Source organism: Crinia signifera, chromosome 6 (genome assembly GCF_055691185.1).
Source record: "Crinia signifera chromosome 6, ASM5569118v1, whole genome shotgun sequence".
Classification (NCBI taxonomy): domain Eukaryota; kingdom Metazoa; phylum Chordata; class Amphibia; order Anura; family Myobatrachidae; genus Crinia; species Crinia signifera.
The window spans coordinates 191467089-191487422 of NC_139222.1; the positions used below are offsets into that span (position 1 = coordinate 191467089).

Here is a 20334-nt window from a genome sequence, read left to right on the forward strand (position 1 = left end):
GTACCCCTCTGGATTTCTTCGGATCCTGGACTCCGGACTCTACAGCCCTGGAGCCCCAGACCAGCCCCGGACCCAGGACCAAGGCCCCGGACTCTACAGCCCAGGATCCTCGGAGCCAGGAGCACTGGACCCCGGGACCTACCGACGGGATCAATATAGGTAAGTATCAGTATGTGTGGGCTTTGGATGTATTAAAGTTTTATTTTGCTTGTGTCTGTGTGTGTTTATTTGACTATTTTTCATACTGTGGAACTACAAGTGCCGGCGGGCCCTTTAACGCCCCACATGCTGGGACTTGTGGTTCTCCAAGTCCTAGCTTGCGGGGGAGGCTTGCTGGGACTCATAGTTCCACAGTATTAAACAATAGTTTATTCTTTTTTTTACACTTAATCAGCCCGGTGACCACCGCTCCAGGGTCACTGGGGACAGCACCAGGCTTCAGCCTGGTCAGGTAAGTCCTGGAGGGGGGGACCCCTTTATTGGGGGGGTCCCCACTCCCCCAGAGCCCCTGGCCAGGATTACTAGTTGGTAGGGATTAATGCTTTGGCCAGAGGGACTTGTATAAAAAGTCTCCCCGGCTGTGGCATTACCCTGCTGGCTGGTTTGGCCTGAGGCTGGTTCTTAAAATACGGGGGACCCCTAGTCATTTTGTCCCCATATTTTGGGAACCAGCCCCGGACCTGGACCCCTATTTGCCGGGTTTCCTGATTTTTTATTACAGCCCAGAATTTTCAATACGGCCGCTTAGTAAATCAGGAATCACCATTCTTTTGAATGGTGATTCCTGTCGTATTCTTTCGATGGTGTATTCATTCGTATTTGTAAGTACAATACGAATAAAAAAACGAATACGCCAAAAAAAAACAAATTTTTGTTAGTACATTTCCCCCAAAATGTCTTTAAACTGTATACAGCTGTGTAGGTAAATATGAGAACACCCATTTTCTGTGCTCGTATGAATGTATTTTGGGACTGGACTCACCACACCTTTCCTTTTATCATTTACAGTCCAACAGGTGACAGCAATAACTTGAGAGGGAATCCCAGCAACTGATGAGCTGTCTCCGCATACCCCCAGTAAGTATAAGCGTCCTCCATGCTCCCTCTGTCTGCCACACTCTTTCTGCCTGGACCTCTCCACACCAACTGCCCTGTCCAACTGCTCACCCTCCTTCTGACACAGGTCATGTGACATGCTACAGACTTTCTGTGCAGCTGCCGAGGATGCTGGGAATTATTCACCATAGTGTGCTTCATCATGACACAAATACATTGTATAGTAGGTTATTACACTTGTACTTTGTATTGCTTCTGCACACACATATTACACTTGTTTTAGTGCACAATACATCACTTGAATGGAATAACATGAGATGTATTATATTAATTCTACATAACAATCCAGCAGCTCTTAGTATATGTTCCTTTCAGCAGAAAATGTTGTGTTTATATAGTTACAGCATAACTATAGGATATAGATGACAGAGTACAGAGATTAACTATGAATCACACAGCTGCATGTACACTTATCACGGTCACTGCGTGCCATTTCTTAATGCGCAAATTCTGTATGAGGGAGACGACTCCTAACTGCTCTTTCCTTGAATTAAATGTATTATGTGATGCTGTAATTATTGGATAAAAGGAAGTAAAACCATGTCATTTCTTTATGCGGAATAGCTCGGTGCTGAAATAATTCTTTGTTGTCTTAAAGTGGAAACTTCCTTTATGGTATATGTTTTTATATGTATGCCTTTTAAATTAATCGTTCTTCTTTCAAGTACTTGATACAAGCTTTTGATCTAGGTTTTAGATATGGCATAAAAGCAATTGTGATCTATTAATTGATTTTATACACTGCCATTATCTTCCTCTATACACAGTATAGTGCTCTATAAGTTTTAGCTCTTTTGATCAGTCACATCTGTCATAGTGTGCACACTTACACACTAGGGATTAATCATCTTTGTACATACTAATTAAGAACATTAATGTATATGAGGTGGTTGGAGTGGGTGTCACTGCAAGCAGAGATAGCACAGTATGGTAATGCAGCAGCAGGCGTCTATTACAAGCAGACACCTGTTGCTGTGGTAGTGATCACTGCTGCCCCTTATGTTCCAGAATCGCAACACTGACACACCATCAGGAGGCTTGCGGCACCCGTGGGGATGTGCAAGCACCCAGTCTCAGAAGCCAGGTAATCGCTGTCTAACGACGGAGGTCCCTGGCCTCTTCCCTCACCCTCAACCATTTTGGGAAATGGACCCTGCGCATATGTAAAGTACAAATAAGGCTCTTTGTTAAATTAAAATAAAAAGTGACCGGCCCTGAACGAGGTCTCATTTTTGGAGACAGGGCCGGATTAGGAGAGGGGCGATAGGTGTGGCCATTCCGGGGCCACCGCAAATTAAGAGCCTTCACATGATCAGATGCTCACAGGCCACACCACCGGAGCTTCCCTGCAACCTGCATGCCCAGCCAGTGACTGAGCGGCAGGCTGGTGCTTTACATGCTATCAGAGCTGTCAGTCAGTGTGGAGGGGATCTGAGAGCGCAGGCATCTCTCAACGGCTTCCAGTTTCCCTGTGCACTGACTGACAGCTGAGCCACCATATAGTAGATTATAGTATGTAAAGCAGCAGCCTGCCACTCAGTCACTGGCTGGGCGTGCAGGCTGCCACTGCAGGGAAACTACGGTGCCACATGGGAAAAAGGGGGGTTTGCCACCCCAGGTACCCACAAAGTTGTTGCCCCTGGGCCCCCACAAGTCTCAAACCAGAACTGCTATCAGATGACATACAGAGCTCCATCTTTGCAGGGGCTAGAATCGCCAGCCCCGCCAGCGGCTGGCTTCCGCCAGGGGCGCGCACGACACGCTCGCACGCCCCTTTGCAAACAGAGCCTGCCGCCGGTCCCTGCCACCTCTCCCGCTTCACCACCCCCCCCCCCCCCACAAACTGGGCAGCGTCTCCCTGAAGTGGAGACGGGCAGGGAGATGCTGCCCAGCCGCTGTGATACTGGAACGCGTGTGCGTGTGAGACGCACGCACGTCCCAGTCTCTATCGCCGGCGCTCGCCAGTGCAAGGGATCTGGCGAGCGCCGGCCAAGGATGATGCCTGCTCCATCTGTACAGTATTTTGTTTCTCTCTATTCCCATGAAATAAAATTTTACAAAATACCATTTGAATGAACAAATTTCAAATTACACATTAGTCTTTTGAGTGCCAAGTGAATTTGTCAAAATAGGTGTGAACATTGCCAAGCAAACCTTTTTTATTAACCCTTTGGATGCCAACGTTGTTCTGATGCTCAAAATATCAATTAAAAATGCCAGTGCCACTCACAGCGATTGTTCTTTTTTTGGGTGCGATATTTAACTAAACTTCAATGAATGGACTTGGCTGTATTTGTATTTATTTATACTAGAAAAAACAGTTGCTGTGAACGATACTGCCATTGTTAGCGGATATTTTGAGGATCACTCACAGAAAACTTGGTACTCAAAGGGTTAAATAAGCCACTTCAAATAATGTTCATGGATCTTCTCCTTACTGTATCTGCAAGGAAAATGAATGGTTGCAACAGACTGGTGCGACTATTAATGCAGTGAGAAAAGCAGAAGTGTTCGCTGGGCTGCATGGAGTCTGGTCGCTCACCGTCAAATGATTTTTCTGACGTTTGCTGATAAAAGTCAGTCTAGAATGCCCGCAGATCGCCGAATTCGGGGCAGGCATGGCGATATGCCCTAAGCAGGCATCTGCAGGGGTAAACCTCTCTCCCCTCCTCGACCAAACGGCCCGGCGAGTGGGAAACTTGCCAAAGCTATTCGCTCCCAGGGTTTGTTCCTGCCCTGAACATCAGGGATGGGGACGAATTCAGACCCTAATGAAGGTGTCTTAATCGGCCCCTATATTAGCAACATCAAAATCTAGCTTTCACCTGCTGTAAATGGACCTAATTCAGACCTGATTGCAAAGCTGCTTTTTTAGCAAATGGTCAACCATGTGTCTGCAGGTGGTGCAGATGTAACATGTGCAGAGAGAGTTTGATTGGGTGTTATTTTGTTTCTGTGCAGGGTAAATACTGGCTGCTGTATTTTTACACTGCTATTTAGATGTCAGTTTGAACACACCCCACCCAAAAAATAACTCTCTCTGCACATAACTGTCTTTGGAGGAAGGATATATACAGTAGGAGGTTTGCCTGACCAAATTTAGTCAGGAATTAAATTAAAATCCTAGCACTAGTGTCAAACCCTCTGTCTAAACCCCGCTATCGCCCTGCTCCTTTCCAACTATGCAGATTTTGCTTTTTGACCTGCACCTTCTGCCATATAAAAATCAGTTATGACAAAACACAACTAGATATGAGGATACCAACAACATGTTAGTCTGTGGGGACAATGGATGACCTTGTCTGGCAGTTTTCTGTAGAACATACAGTGTTGTGTGCCAGGGTATTTATAATGCTGGTAAATCAAAAGTTCCACATCATGTTGTCTCCTCGTCTAATGAAATGCCTTGGTTATGTATTGTCCACAGGCAGAGATGACTGGGATAAGTTATCCCTCCGGATGTACAGTAATTGAAAGCACAAAGGAGTAACAAGAATACAGGGAATGCTTTGTAAAGGTAATTTGAAAATAACATTTACAGCATAGAGGGTCAGATAAATATCAAATAGGAGTCCTTGGGAAAACAAGAGCGCAAGGTAAACTGCAACCTCTTTATCAATACAGAAATCACCATAGAAAAGTCACTTACGGTATATCTGTTTCATAACAGTGTTATGGGGCGTACGGACGCTTCAATCCTGGCGGCCGATGATACCGATTCGACATCGACGGCCACCGGGGCGACTCAGCGAGTTGCTGGAATTTAACAGGAGGGAGGGCGGCACACAGGGGAAGGGATGCTGAGGTAGCCCCTTCCCTGCCTGAGTTAAGAGCCACCACTGTGCACGGTTGGAATGGTACAGTCCTGTGAAGCAGGGGAAATGCACTCACTATGGAATGGCTTTCCCTCCCCACCCATGCCCCATGTGCAGAGTCACATAAGTCAATACTTACTCGGCGCTGCGTTGGCCCTGAGTAGATCAGGCCAGTGTTGACTTTAGCCACCCTCCCTTCCAAAGACCGGGCCCATCTGCATTTGCTGGTTGTTTATCTCTCCACTTTATCACTTTTTGAATCTTGGTGCATCTGGCCCATTGTCTGTGAGCTATACCACAACATTGGTATATCTGTCTTTATATATAGCATAACTTGATATGGATAAAGGCCGTAGCTGCTGCATCGTAGCACTTGGTAACAGCTTCAGAAATCAGTCGAACACAGCTATACCAGCACTGCATATGAAATTGAGGTACTTGTGTATTAGCACGGCGCCCACTAAGCAAATTGCTTAGCGGGCAATTCTGCGTAAGAAAATCGCATTGCATGCCGTTTTTGCGTGCGATGCAATGCGATTTTCCTATGTAATTTATTCACTGCTCTTTTTTGCCCCAAGGCAGTGCGATCACATCACACCACAAAATCGCATGCGATCGCATGCGATTTTATAGGGTGCTATGCCATTTACTTTACTATACACTTATATGAGATGCAATGAGATTGAGGCACCCACTATCCACGTCACCCCGAAGCGTGGTGCGGAACGCGTCCTCCCGACCTTTTCATACCCCCACTATCCACGTCAGCGTGGAGTTGATTTTATAGAGTGTGGTGAGCGGACGCGGAATACATGTAACGTAATCCGTGTGCGCTTGCCACGCTTCGGGCTCGGTGGCTCGCTGCGCTTGCCACACTATATATAATCAACTCCATGCCGACGTGGATTGTGGGGAGATGAAAAGGTCGGGAGGACGCGTTCCGCACCATGCTTCGGGGTGATGTGGATAGTGGGTGCCTCAATCTCATTGCATCTCATATAAGTGTATAGTAAATGGCATCGCACCCTATTAAATCGGTGCGGTGCGGTGCGATTGCAGTGAATAAATTACATAGGAAAATTGGATCACATCGCATGCGATCGCATTGCACACATGCGATGCGATTTGCCTACAGTGCTGTACGTATGCTACACAAGTGATAATACACAAGTACCAAAATGGATTAGCACAGTCTCCTACTGTTTCTTAGTCACATTGCATGGGATGTGGTGCGTTGAGAGGCGCTCTTTGTTGTGAATGCAGTAATGATATAGGAGGACACATCTTTATGACATTCTGTATATCAAATTGATGGAACAAATGAATAATGTAACCTGGTTTTGTTGTGTAAATATGGGCAGACCAGCACAATATCTTACACCACTGGCAACTCTTAGGCTATTACTGTACATTACATTTAGCCCCATATGCCTGTTGCAAATTAATATAAGATTGTCACTATGGGCCTTATTTTGGTTCATTCTTTCTGACAAAATCCTTCTTAGATGGACAAAACCATGTGCACTGCAGGGGGGCAGATGTAACATGTGCAGAGAGAATTAGATTTGGGTGAGTTATTTTGTTTCTGTGCAGGGTAAATACTGACTGCTTTATTTTTACACTGCAATATAGATCTCACTTTGAAGTAAAACCCCACCCAAATCTAATTCTCTCTGCACAAGTAACACCTGCCCCACCTGCAGTGCACATGGTTTTGCCCATCTAAGAAGGATTTTGTCAGAAAGAATGAACCAAAATAAGGCCCTATATGATAATAAAACTGGGGCACAGCTCAGTGTGTTAACACTTAGTTTCACACTGAATTTCTGAAAACCTTCAGTTTCTAGAGCTTGATACGTTGTAGAATTGCAATTCATAATTCACTGCTTGGGAAAGGGTAAGCCACATTGCATCTTTAGAGAATGCTGAGAGTTATCCATGTTATATAACCTACATTAATTATTAATAGATTCAATCCTTGAGCATGCATGAAACCATTCTTCCCATATGTTTAACAGTACCATGGACATTGATAAATAGGCCCTAAACAAAAACTGAAGAAAACAAATATAACCATGTATTAAGCAATATTTCCTATATGAACCTTTAAAGTAGTATTCTAAAAATGGGGAAACCCTAGGTACTGTATGTTTGGCAATATTTGTTCATTTCTTATAAAGTCATTACTGGGTGTTTTTTCCATTTCATGTTAACATCAATATATTTATTCATTTTGCAAATTTCAGATCCTCCTCTCTTTATAGGTTAGGAACAGTACAGATTTCCAGTAGTAAACAATAAGCATCTATTAACAATCTATTAACAATTAATAAAGGTCCAGAGTGTCTGGACCTTTATTGATTGTTCTGTGTTTGAAGTTACTCACCAGTGATGAGGTTGTCTACCAAAGTGGTTGGCATACAGAAGATTCCCACCAGCAAGTCACTGATTGCTAAGTTTAGTATGAACATGTTGGTCACTGTGCGCATCTGACGGTTCTTTAGCACGATGAAGCAAACCAACATATTGCCGATCATGCACATAAGAAAGATGAAAGTGTAGGCCAAGATGAACATGGCTGCGATCGTTGAGGAGTGCTGGTAGTAGAAGGAGAAAGTTAGATTTTCTCTGGAGACATGTGTATTGTTCCCAAATCCCAAAGCGCTGATGTTGAATGATGGCACAAGGGGTCCTAGGAACAAAGATTATATTAGTACAATAGTATTTATAGACTTTACGACATTCAGCAAAACTTTTAGTTTAGTGGTTCATAATTTATCCATTCTTATGGAGGCTTACCCAGCACATACACCCTGTGGATGCATCTACCATAGTTGCTTATGATTACTTGAACCCATAAGAACAACATTGTTGTAAGGTACAATTGTATTATTTCCTGTTAGAGTGTATGATCACTCAAAACAATTTATTGTACAATGGAAACATCTATAGCAGGCCACTTGTTTGATTGAGTGTTTTATTACCTCAAAGTATTGAAGAAAAAACTGAGGCCCTTTGGGTGACCATAGAAACAGGGGAGAAGGTGATTCTTCGTATAGGGGTGATCTACAGACCACCAGGTCAGGAAGAGGAACTAGACAAGAGCCTATTGCAGGACATCAATAAAATGGCATTAAAAGGAGAGGTGATAATCATGGGAGACTTTAATCTACCTGATGTAAACTGGGAGCTGCCTGTTGCAAGTTCCACCAGAAGTAGGGACATGCTGAATTCTTTGCAAGGAGCATCCCTCCAGCAATTGGTGAGGGAGCCCACTCGTAAAGACACGATATTAGACTTAATACTTACAAATGGTGACAGAATATCTGACATAAATGTGGGTGAAAATCTGGGATCCAGTGACCATCAAGCAGTATGGTTCAAAATAAAGACAAAAACAAAGGTGTAAGATTTTAGGAAGGCTGATTTTGTAGAGATGGGAAACTCTGTAAGGGATTCTTTGGCAGAGTGGAGGAACTTGGAAGGAGTGCAGGATAAGTGGGAAAAAATAAAAAGTGCAGGTACTTGTTTCCTATCTGGGCGCCCACGATCATAATCGCGGTCATCGGGGGTAAAAATCGCGGTCATCGCGGTAATCGCGGGCATCGCGGGTAAATTGGGATGGCCGCGATGCCCGCGATGACCGCGATTTTCCCATAGGGAACAATGTTAAAAATCCTGATTGACCGCGATTTTACTGTTAAATGCCTAAATGGACCCGATTTGGGGCCAAATAGGCCAAATTAACCCTTAAATGTCCCCCCCAATTTTTGACGCCACCCCACGATCGACGCCAACCCGAAGCGTGGCGAGCGCAGCGAGCCCGCGAGGGGCGGCGGTACGCGTCCTCCGACCTTTTCATGCCCTACTATCCACTAGGGCGTGGTGTGAGAATATAATAGTGTGGCGAGCGCAGCGAGCCACCGAGCCCGAAGCGTGGCGAGCGCAGCGAGCCCCGCGAGGGGACGCGGATAACTGTGAAGGTATCCGCGTCCCCTCGCGGGGCTCGCTGCGCTCGCCACGCTTCGGGCTCGGTGGCTCGCTGCGTTTGCCACACTATTATATTCTCACACCACGCCCTAGTGGATAGTAGGGCATGAAAAGGTCGGAGGACGCGTACCGCCGCCCCTCGCGGGCTCGCTGCGCTCGCCACGCTTCGGGTTGGCGTCGATCGTGGGGTGGCGTCAAAAATTGGGGGGGACATTTAAGGGTTAATTGGGGCTATTTGGGCTCTGTGGCCCATTTAACATTGATTCCTATGGGCAAATCGGGTCCATTGAGGTATTTAACAGTAAAATCGGGTCCATCGCGCCTTTTAACATTGATTCCTATGGGAAATCGGGAGCATCGCGTCGCGGGCATCGCGGGTACATTTATGGCCGGCCGCGACGCGACCGACGCGATTTCCAAGTTTAACATTGGTTTCAATGGGAAATCGCGGGCATCGCGTCGGTCGCGTCGCGGCCATACATAAATGTACCCGCGATGCCCGCGACGGGCGCCCAGATAGGAAACAAGTACCAAAGTGCAATTCTAAAAGCAACAGAACTTTGTGTCAAAAGAGTTAGGAAAAACACAAGAAAAAGAAAGCCATTGTGGTTTGCAAAAGAAGTAGCAAGTATTGTGAAAGCAAAAAAGTTGGCCTTTAAGAAATTTAAGCAGACGCAGAAGAATGAGGACAAAGAGGTATATCTTGTTAGACAGAAGGAGGCTAAGAAGGTAATCAGATGTGCAAAAGCACAGGCTGAAGAGAAAATGGCCCAGTCAGTGGGTAAAGGGGGGAAAACTTTTTTTAGGTATATAAGTGAAAGGAGAAAAACAAAAAGTGGAATAATTAGACTGAAGACAGAGAGTGGAAGTTTTCTTGAGGGGACAATGTAATAGCAGATAATATTAATAATTATTTCTGCTCAGTATTCACTGCTGAAAGAGAGGGGAAGGGGCCACAGTTAAGTTGCAAGTATAGTCAGAAAACTGAGGGAGAGACAAGTACATTTACAGAGGAGAAAGTCCTCACAGACATCTCAAAACTGAAAGTGGATAAATCAACAGGTCCAGATGGGATACATCCAAGGATACTAAAAGAGCTTAAAGGGGAGCTGCTAAAACCAATAACAGAATTATTCAACCAGTCACTAGCTACTGGAGTAATCCCAGAAGACTGGAAAACAGCGAATGTAGTCCCACTGCACTAAAGTGGAAGCAAGGAAGAGGTAAGCAACTATCGACCATTGAGCCTTACATCAGTAGTAGGGAAATTGATGGAAACACTCTTAAAACAAAGAGTTGTAGAATATCTCAAAACCAGCAATTTACAGGATCCAAAACAGCATGGGTTTACTGGGGGAAGATCATGTCAAACAAATCTTATTGACTTTTTTGACTGGGTGACTAAAGTAATAGATCAAGGTGGGGCTGTAGATGTAGCTTATCTAGACTTTAGTAAAGCTTTTGACACTGTCCCACATCACAGACTGTTAAATAAACTTGAAAGCTTGGGATTGGATTCTAAGATAGTTGAATGGATAAGAGCGTGGTTGCAGGACAGAAAACAGAGAGTTGTAGTAAATGGAGTACAGTCAAAGGAGGGAAAGGTTACAAGTGGAGTACCCCAGGGATCTGTACTTGGACCGGTGCTTTTTAATATCTTTATTGGTGATATTGCAAATGGAATTGAGGGTAAAATGTGCCTTTTTACAGATGACACAAAGGTATGCAACAGGGTAGACACACCAGGAGGGGTAAAACAAATGATTGAGGATCTAGGTAGATTAGAGGAATGGTCAAGAGCATGGCAACTACAGTTTAATGCCAAAAAATGCAAAATCATGCACTTGGGTCTCAGAAATCCAAAGACTAAATAAAGTATAAATGGCACTATAATGGAAACTATTGAGGAAGAGAGGGATCTAGGTGTCACTATTTCAGGGGACTTAAAAGCAGGTAGGCAATGTAACAAAGCAATGAAGAAGGCAAGTCAGATGCTTGGTTGCATAGGGAGATGTATCAGCAGTAGAAAGAAAGATGTAATAATGCCACTGTATAGGTCATTGGTACGACCTCACCTAGAGTATTGTGTTCAGTTCTGGAGGCCATATCTCCAGAAGGATATAAATACATTAGAGACTGTACAAAGAAGGGCAACTAAAATGGTGCATGGCCTACATCACAAAACGTACCAGGAAAGACTAAAAGATCTTAATATGTATACTTTAGAGCAGAGAAGGGAAAGGGGGACATGATAGAAACTTTCAAATATATCAAGGGTTTTAACAAGATACAGGTGGGAGACATTCTTCACAGGAAGAGGAGCAGCAGAACACGAGGACATGCACTGAAACTAGAGGGAGAAAGATTCAGAGGAAATGTGAGGAAGAAATACTTCACAGAAAGAGTAGTAGATAAGTGGAAAAGTCTACCATCAGAGGTGGTAGAGGCAAATACAGTAGTACAATTTAAACATGCTTGGGATAGGCATATTGATATCCTTACAAAAAAATAAGGATCAAATATGGTTTGAGGTAACATGTTTAAAAAAGGGGCAGACTAGATGGGCCAAGTGGTTCTTATCTGCCGTCAAATTCTATGTTTCTATGTTTCAATGACAATTTTTACTCCTGATTAAGTTATTGTAATGAAACACATTTTTTGTGTTTTGTGAAATGTTTTAGTTCTGCATCTCCACCAGTGTTTTGGATGTGGATCTTTCCCAAAACACCACCCTTCAGGGTTTTTTTGTGTTTTGGATCTGTTTTTTTTTTGGGGGGGGGGGGGGACACCCATAAATCCGCTAAAATCACAGAATTTATTTTTTTTGATGCTACGCTATTATTAACCTCAATAACAATAATATCCACTCATTTCCGTATTTTCCTAAATACATCACACCTCACAATGGGGCAGATGTATGAAGGGTCGTTATGGGGGAGAAGGGGTATCAGCGCACGTTATGTGCACTGATACCGCTTCTCCCCCATGTATGAAGGAGGTGAGATGCAGTAAAGGACAGGGGCGCTATGCGCCCCTGTCCATATCGGCGCTGCTATCAAAATGATAGCAGGCCGAATGTATGAACGGTCAGCATCGCTGACCGTTCTGCACGAAGCCGGGTTTGGCTTCGCCAGCATCAGGCTGGCGAAGCCCTATCTAAACAGCAGGGACAGCGCTGTCCCTGCTGTTAGGTCTGGGCTGTGCTGGGGATCTCGCGTGAACAGCGAGATCCCGCGCATGCCCAGTGCGGCCGACCGGGGGACAGGAGATAGCGCATCAGTATTAACTGATGCGCTATCTCCAGAAAGGGACATCGCCGAAGGGGGGATCTAACGCTCCCCCGCTTCGGCAGACAAGATGTTAATACATCTTGTCGATGTCCCTTCCTGCTTCGCCTCGCTATTGAGGCGAAGCAGGAAGTATCATAGCGGCGCGATAAGCGCTGCTATGATACATCTGCCCCAATGTTGTCTTTAGGCCAAAAAGTTCCACCAAGGTAGCTGGATGACTATGCTTATTAGTTGGTGGCACAAACACATGGCCCATCTAGGAGTGGCACTGCAGCGGCAGACAGGATGGCAGTTTAAAAAACTAGGCCTCAAGAGCACATAATGCCAAAAAATAAGCACAATATGGAATTGTCCATGGGCCCTCCTAACCATCCTTATGTTGCGAAAATAGGACATGCACACTGTCTTTAAAAAACCAATCACTTCAGCGTCAGGGTCTTCCACACGACTGTGGTTGAAATGATTGGTTTGTTTGGGCCCCCACAAAAAATGAACTCATTCATCAACGGCTCTACAGAGGCAAGATGTCGTCCTCATGCTCCGATTCCTCACCCTCTTCAGCAATATTATGCATCAGTAGTATCACTGGGCTGGAATTACACAGCTGTATCACTGGGCTGGAATTACACAGCTGTATCACTGGATTGGAATTACAGATTTATTACTGGACTGGAATTATGCACCAGTAGTATCACTGGACTGGAATTATACACCAAAAGTATCACTGGAATGGAATTATGCAGCTGTATAACTGGACTGGAATTATGCATCAGTAGTATTACTGGACTGGAATTATGCACCAGTCGAATAACTGGATTGGAATTATGCGCCAGTAGTTTAACTGGACTGGAATTATGCACCGGTAGTATAACTGGATTAAAATTATGGGCGTTATTCTACTTCACTCTTTCTGACAAAATCCTTCTTAGATGGACAAAACCATGGGCCTTATTCAAGTTCACTCTTTCTGACAAATTCCTTCTTAGATGGACAAAACCATGTGCACTGAAGGGGGCAGATGTAATTTATGCAGAGAGAATTACATTTGGGTGAGTTATTTTGTTTCTGTGCAGGGTAAATACTGGCTGCTTTATTTTTACACTGCAATATAGATCTCACTTTGAAGTAAAACCCCACCCAAATCTAATTCTCTCTGCACAAGTTACATCTGCCCCACCTGCAGTGCACATGGTTTTGTCCATCTAAAAAGGATTTTGTCAGACAGAGTGAACTAGAATAAGGCCATATGCACCAGTAGTATCACTGGACTTGTATTGTCCACCCAGTAGCATAACTGTACTGGAATTATGCACCAAAAGTATCACTGGACTGGAATTTTGCACCAGTAATATCACTGGACAGGAATGACGCAGCTGTAGAATAACTGGACTGAAATGATGCACCACAAGTGTCTCTGGACTGGAATTATGCACCAGTAGTACAACTGGACTGGAATTATCCACCCAGTAGTATAACTGAACTAAAATTATGTACCAAAAAGTATCACTGGACTGGAATTATGCACCAGTAATATCACTGGACTGGAATGACGCAGCTGTATCACTTGACTGGAATTATGCACCAGTAGAATAACTGGACTGAAATTATGCACCAAAAGTATAACTGGACTGGATTTATGCACCAGTAGTATCACTAGATTGAAATTATACACCAGTAGCATCACTGGGCTGGAATTACAGCTTTATTACTGGAATAATGCACCAGTAGTATAACTGGACTGGAATTATGCACTGGTAGTATAATCGTATTGTAATTATGCACCGCTAGTATAACTGGACTGAAATGACTGTATGCACCAGTAGTATCACTGGACTGGAATTACAGCTGTATTGCTGGACTGGAATTATGCACCAGTAGTATCACTGGACTGGAATTACGCGGCTGTATTACTGGACTGGAATTATGCACCAGTAGTATAACTGGATTAGAATTACAGTATGCACCAGTAGTATCATTGGACTGGAATTATATAGCTGTATCACTAAACTGGAATTTCAGCTGTATTACTGGACTGAAATTATGCACCAGTAGTATAACTGTACTGGAATTATGCACCAGTAGTATCACTGGACTGGAATTATACACCAGTAGTATCACTGGACTTGAATTACCTAGCTGTATCACTGGACTAAAATTACAGCTGTTTTACTGGACTGGAATTATGCACCAGTAGAGTCAAAAATACTGTTTAAATGATGTTAATGAAATGGAAGTTGTGACTAACTTTAAAATAATCCTATTGCGAAACGACCAATTAATGGACTGTGTTGAAACATCACCATACATCACCATACAGATTTTAAGAGGGGGCAAGTTAACAAAAAACAAACCTAAAAAAAATCAGTTACCTTTCTGCAATTTAATTCAATTTTCTGCAATATTTCTATTTAAACATGAGAACGTTTTTTTTAAATATCTTTGAATAATTAGAATTTCTATTATTTTTAATTAGATAAACAGGTACTTATGTAATATCTGGGCTCCCATTTTTATTATGAGACCGCGTCCCCTCGCGGGGCTCGCCACGCTTCGGGCACGGTGGCTTGCTGCGCTCGCCACACTATATAAAATCAACTCCATGCGTAGTTGGATAGTAGGGGTATGAAAAAATGGGGTGCATTTAACATGGGAGCCCAGATAATACATAAGTACAGATAAACATTAGTAATACATGTTTGCAGATGACAGGGGAATAGACCGTGCATAATTGGTTTCTCTCTAAAATATTTAAGATGAGCATGTGAAAAACTAATTATGGTTATAAACTTTTGCAAAAAATGGGGTTATTCTACTTCATTCGCTGAACAGCCAAAATCAGGCAGGGGGTCTTAAAACAGGAGCGCGCACCCGGCGATTTATCGCTCAGCAACCATATTGCCAGCGATTTTTACCTGTGTGTACGCACCATGCATTGGGTGTGGGGTGACGTGGTGTTAAGTGGATGTGAACCAATTTTGGGGCAAAACATATTGGCCCTGCGTCTGCATTCTCAGCTAGGCTGCACAGGGGGGATTTTAGGTACTTGTGTATTATAGCGGCACCCATCGCATCGCATAACAAAAGGCATGCGATGGTATGCGATGGTATGCGATGCGATGCGATATCGCGCGATGTTAACATTTTATGACATTGTATATGGCATACAATGCCATACAATGCGATGCGATTAAAAATTGTATAAGCACCCTAATGGGTGCTTACAATGTTAAATGCACCCCCACGCCACCCCCCACTATAAACGTGAACCGGAAGCGTGGCGAGTGCAGCGGTACGCGTCCTACGACCTTTTCATACCCCCACTATCCACGTCGGCGTGGAGTTGAGAATAGAAAGTGTGGTGAGCGCAGCGAGCCACCGAGCCTGAAGCGTGGCGAGCGCAGAAAGCCCCGCGAGGGGACGCGGATACCTGTGAAGCCCGCGAGGGGACGCGGATACCTGTGAAGGTATCCGCGTCCCCTCGAGGGGCTCGCTGCGCTCGCCACGCTTCGGGCTCGGTGGCTCGCTGCGCTCGCCACACTTTCTATTCTCAACTCCACGCCGACGTGAATAGTGGGGGTATGAGAAGGTTGTAGGATGCATACCACCGCCCCTCGCGGGCTCGCTGTGCTCGCCACGCTTCGGGTTCACGTTTATAGTGGGGGGGTGGCGTGGGGCTGCATTTAACATTGTAAGCAACGCTTCGGGTTCACGTTTATAGGGGGGGTGGCGTGGGGGTGTATTTAACATTGTAAGCATGTTGGGTGCTTAAAAGCACCCTTTAGGGTGCTTATACAATTTTTCATCGTATAGGGGGAAAAAATCGCGTCGCATCGCATCGCATGCCATCGGGTGTATGGCATGCGATGCGATAAAAAAATCGTACGACCAACATCGGGGGCGCCGCTATAATACACAAGTACCGGATTTTATGATGCAATTACAAATATTAAGCAATTGCATAGCGGTGAACTGGGTATGCTGGGCATCCTTGCCCTGTGCTGTACGCGCCCGCATGCTGTCGACCGCAGTTGCAATTTTGTGACTTTTACGAATAACCTCTATAATGTGAGTGCTATACAGGTAATAAACAAAATAACCTAATCCTAACTCCAGCAGCCTAACCCTAATTATATCCGCTCAATGCCTAACCTTATGCCTCCCTTCTTAGTTTCTAACCATAACCCTTGCTCCCGCAGCCTAACCATAACCGGAACCTCTGCACCCCTGCAGCCTAACCATATTTTTCTTTTAAGGGCCTAAACCCAAAATAAAGATGAGTGACACTACCAGCAACCCTGTATTGATGACAACATGAAACCCCTGCACTGCCAATACCACCAGAAAGCCTGCACTGTTGACACCACCAGCACCCAGGCAGTGGGAACACCACCAGCACCCCCGCAATGCTGTGACATCACCGGTTCCCCTGGACTGCCAACACGACAGTGTCTCCACAGTATCAGAACTGTCAGAACTGACAGCACTTCCACAGTACCCACACTGCTGGCACCCCAGTAGTACACCATCTGCACTCTGCACTGCAGACACCATCAGCACTCCTGCAGTGAGGACACCGCTGGCAAGTCTGCACTGCAGTCACTACAGGCAACTCCGCACTGACAATACCACCAAAACTCCTGCAGTGAGGACAGCTGCAGCCCCCTCACACTGCCAACACTGATGTCACACCCTCCTGCACTGTTATCACTGCTGGCAAACCTTCATTGAGAACACTGCCAACACCACTACACTGCCAACCTGAGGACACCGGCGGCACCCCATTGCCACAGTAAGTGCACTACTGGTGTATGCAACCCAACATTTTATCTGATGCGCACTGTATCCAGTGCTTAATGTTTTCTGCACTGTATCCAATGTTCCTTTATTCAATACGCACTATATCTGACACACACTGTTTCCAACCTGTACATTAACCTATATTGTATCCAACCCACATTGTATCTGCCATGGACTGTATCCAACCCACAATGTGTCCCTCCAACACCGTAACCCACATATTATCCACCTTGCATGTATCTAACCTGCACTGTATCCAAACTATACTGTACCTGACCTGGATAGTATCTAGCCCACACTGTATTCTGCAATGTACTGTATAAAACCTACATTGTATCTTACCTACACTGGATAACACCCACGTTGTATTCCAAACTGTATCCCACATTGTATCCCACCTGCATTGTATTAAGCCCACACCGTATTTGTCCCACAATGTATCGAATACTGTATCCAACCTGCAATGTTATCACACACTGCATCTGACCCATACTGTGGGCCTGATTCTGGTTCACTTGCAAAAGCAAATTCTCTCTCAAATAGACAAAACTATGTGGGGGGAGATGTAACATGTGCAGATAGTTAGATTTGGGGGGAGTTATTTTGTTTCTGTGCAGAGTAAATATTGGCTGCTTTATTTTTACAGTACACTGGAATATAAATATCAGTTTGAAGTACAAACCCGACCCAAATGTAACTCTTTCTGCATGTTAGATATGGCCCACCTGCAGTGCAACATGGTTTTGTCCATTAGAGAGAGAATTTGCTTTTGCGAGTGAACCAGAATCAGGCCCTTTATCTGACCTGCACAGTATCCAACCTACACTGTATCCATCCCACATTCTGGGGCTGATTTTGATCTCTTTGCACGGCTGCAAATTTGCAGCCCTGCTGATTATCAGAGAGCCGCGTATGTGCACCGTCCGCAGTATGCATGCAGGAGCCCTACGAGGGGCTACAGCCAGCGACGGCAGTTGTGGGCAGCACCCTGGCATTTTCTGGGAGTGCTGCTGAAATTGCAGACGGGCCTGGCCATTGGGAGGAGAGCCACTGACATCAGCAGTTGCACCAATATCCTCAGGACCATGTAAGTCTAGGTGGGGGGGGGGGGGGTGCACAATTGACGGTGAGTGATGGTGAATGGATTTTGCCTTCTTCACACAGCTGTTATGCCATTTGCAGCCTTGCTCAGGGGCAGGATTTGACTCTGGTGGGAGTGGGCAGTTCTGAAACTAACCCCTGTATCTGACATGCAACCGACATCCAGCCCACACTGTATCCCACAGTTAAAACTCTCAAGAGGACAACTGACGCTAAGTATATGATCGCTTTTAATACCATCTAAGTGCAGGATTGTCTTGGTTATCCGTCTTATTCGCAATAACATCAATGTGCACATAATATAATTATGCTTTGCCTGTGACTGCAAAATTCCAGCTGGTTACAATTGATATAATGCTTTGAAGGACGGAAGCACTAACCAAGACAGCCAGCTCACTAACAAAAACAACTCATTAGAGCAGTGTTTATTCTCTATGGAGGGATTTATAATGAAAGTTTTAACAAATATGTGATTCAGCAAATGTTTTTTCTTTAATTTGAGTTTAGTAGATATTGGCCAATTTTGTGTGTTTAATGTGATTTTGTGAGAGAAAGTGACTAAGTGATTAAAGTGCGCACAACAAACTTGAAAGCCGCTCAAATAAAATTAAAGGTGACATTAAAAAAACGCCTAACAACAGATACATATAAAACAATTAATAAAAAAATTTTAAGCCCTAAAATGGTCCCCAGAGATAAAAGATGTATTGGCAAATGGGTATAAAGTCACCATAATATAATGCTCCAATGTAGGGTAGTTCAATGTAATAATCTTCCAATGGTGAAATCCTCATCCAATGTAGTCATATGCAATAAAGAAGAAAAAGCATAACTTTAAAAACAAAGTATTTTAATAAAGATTTGCACTTACAATTTGTTTAGAATGGATAAAGCATATAAAATAACCCAAAGCACAACAGGAACATGACAGTCCAAGGAATGTCAGTCTAGCTCAGGAAACTGGTGGTGCTGACCAAAGGGACAAACGAGCCTGGAGTCCAAAATGGGTCAAATCAATCAGGAATGGCAAGGCACTCCAACCGCGTTTCGGATCCTCAGATCCTTCATCAGTAGCATGCATTCACCTTGCCAGTATCCTCTTTAAATAGTGCTGTTAAATTACTTAGTGTGCTTAAACTTCCGGCTCCAGGCGGAAGTAATATGGCCGTGCGTTCCATTCATGGCATAGTGTGCCGTCGACGTACTCTATAGTAAACTTGAACTTCTACCTTCTGAAGTAACATGGCCTTGCATTCCATACACGGCCAGTTTTGCATTCTACGCACAGCTCTATGTAAGCAGAGGGTATAAATATGATTTTTACATGTTTAGCTGTTATGGAATAAATAAATAACCCATCAGGCCCTTAAAACCAGTAGAATATTACCGAATGTCAAGAAGGTGGGTACTACACATATAAAATAATTAATATCCTTCTTGTCTTTTCTTATCCAGCTGACGGTTGCGCCGGAGCACCCATGTGCACGCCAGCGCCGGCGGGAGTGGCAAACTGTGAAAATGCATTCTACCATAGTGCTAAACTTTAATAACAGCCTCTTAAGTCTAATAAAATTAATTATACATATAACAAAACAATCTGAATGAATTTATACACTAGTACCGAGTGGTCTTAATGAAAATTGTGATATTATACCTTTTCTTTAATAATAATAATCTTGTAGGTGGTAAATTGGGCCCAAAATGGGTTACATCCTCTGAATTGGGGTGGCAGTTATTGGAAGGCCTTTTAAGGGTTCAGTGTAAGATGGTACCATCAAGGGGCGCCAGGTTGCCACCTGAAATCTTTTTAAGTAGTCCTAATGATCACGCTATAGAGTTGTAAGGAACAGACATATTATGAATAATGTATATATTTCCTCTTCTCTTCTTCAAATCTATTGTTTAGATCAGACCAATAAATGTCTATTAATGAATTGATATAGTTTTGGGAAGCGTATATGAATTCGTACACTAATTATATATGTGTTTTATGTTTTTTTTTTTTTTTGTATATGTCATTTTCTATAAAGGTTTACAATTTTTTTTTTAAAGTATCATTTTTATAAAATTTTATATGTTTATAAATTTTGATTCTTATATACTTTTGATATGTGTTATATATGTATGAATTATGCATCGATATATATATATTAATTCTTCTGTATTTTTAAATTATGTGTAAAGCTTCATTTTTTGAGAGTGCCGTGATATCTAAAAATTAATTC

General features: G+C 43.8%; 1 protein-coding gene and 1 long non-coding RNA gene across 4 annotated transcripts in view; one reads left to right on the forward strand and one right to left on the reverse strand.

Annotated features, from left to right (window-relative positions):
* NPFFR1 (neuropeptide FF receptor 1) overlaps positions 1-20334 on the reverse strand; it is a 254087-nt gene that overhangs the window by 149613 nt on the left and 84140 nt on the right. Inside the window, exons 2-3 of one of the 2 annotated variants that reach the window (XM_083148475.1) lie at positions 18840-18898; positions 7318-7623 (exon numbers count right to left, since the gene is read on the reverse strand). In XM_083148475.1, coding sequence (XP_083004601.1) covers positions 7318-7507 — 190 coding nt within the window. In that variant the 5' untranslated portion in view covers positions 7508-7623; positions 18840-18898. The remainder of the gene's footprint in view (positions 1-7317; positions 7624-18839; positions 18899-20334) is intronic. The other variant, XM_083148472.1, reaches the window with a different exon arrangement.
* On the forward strand, positions 1181-16707 carry LOC146008791 (uncharacterized). 2 transcript variants are annotated; one of them, XR_014444568.1, is made up of 3 exons: positions 1181-1279; positions 4544-4633; positions 16465-16707. It is a non-coding gene; the product is annotated as an uncharacterized LOC146008791 (long non-coding RNA). The 2 variants fall into 2 exon arrangements; XR_014444569.1 differs by lacking the exon at positions 1181-1279 and adding an exon at positions 2070-2200.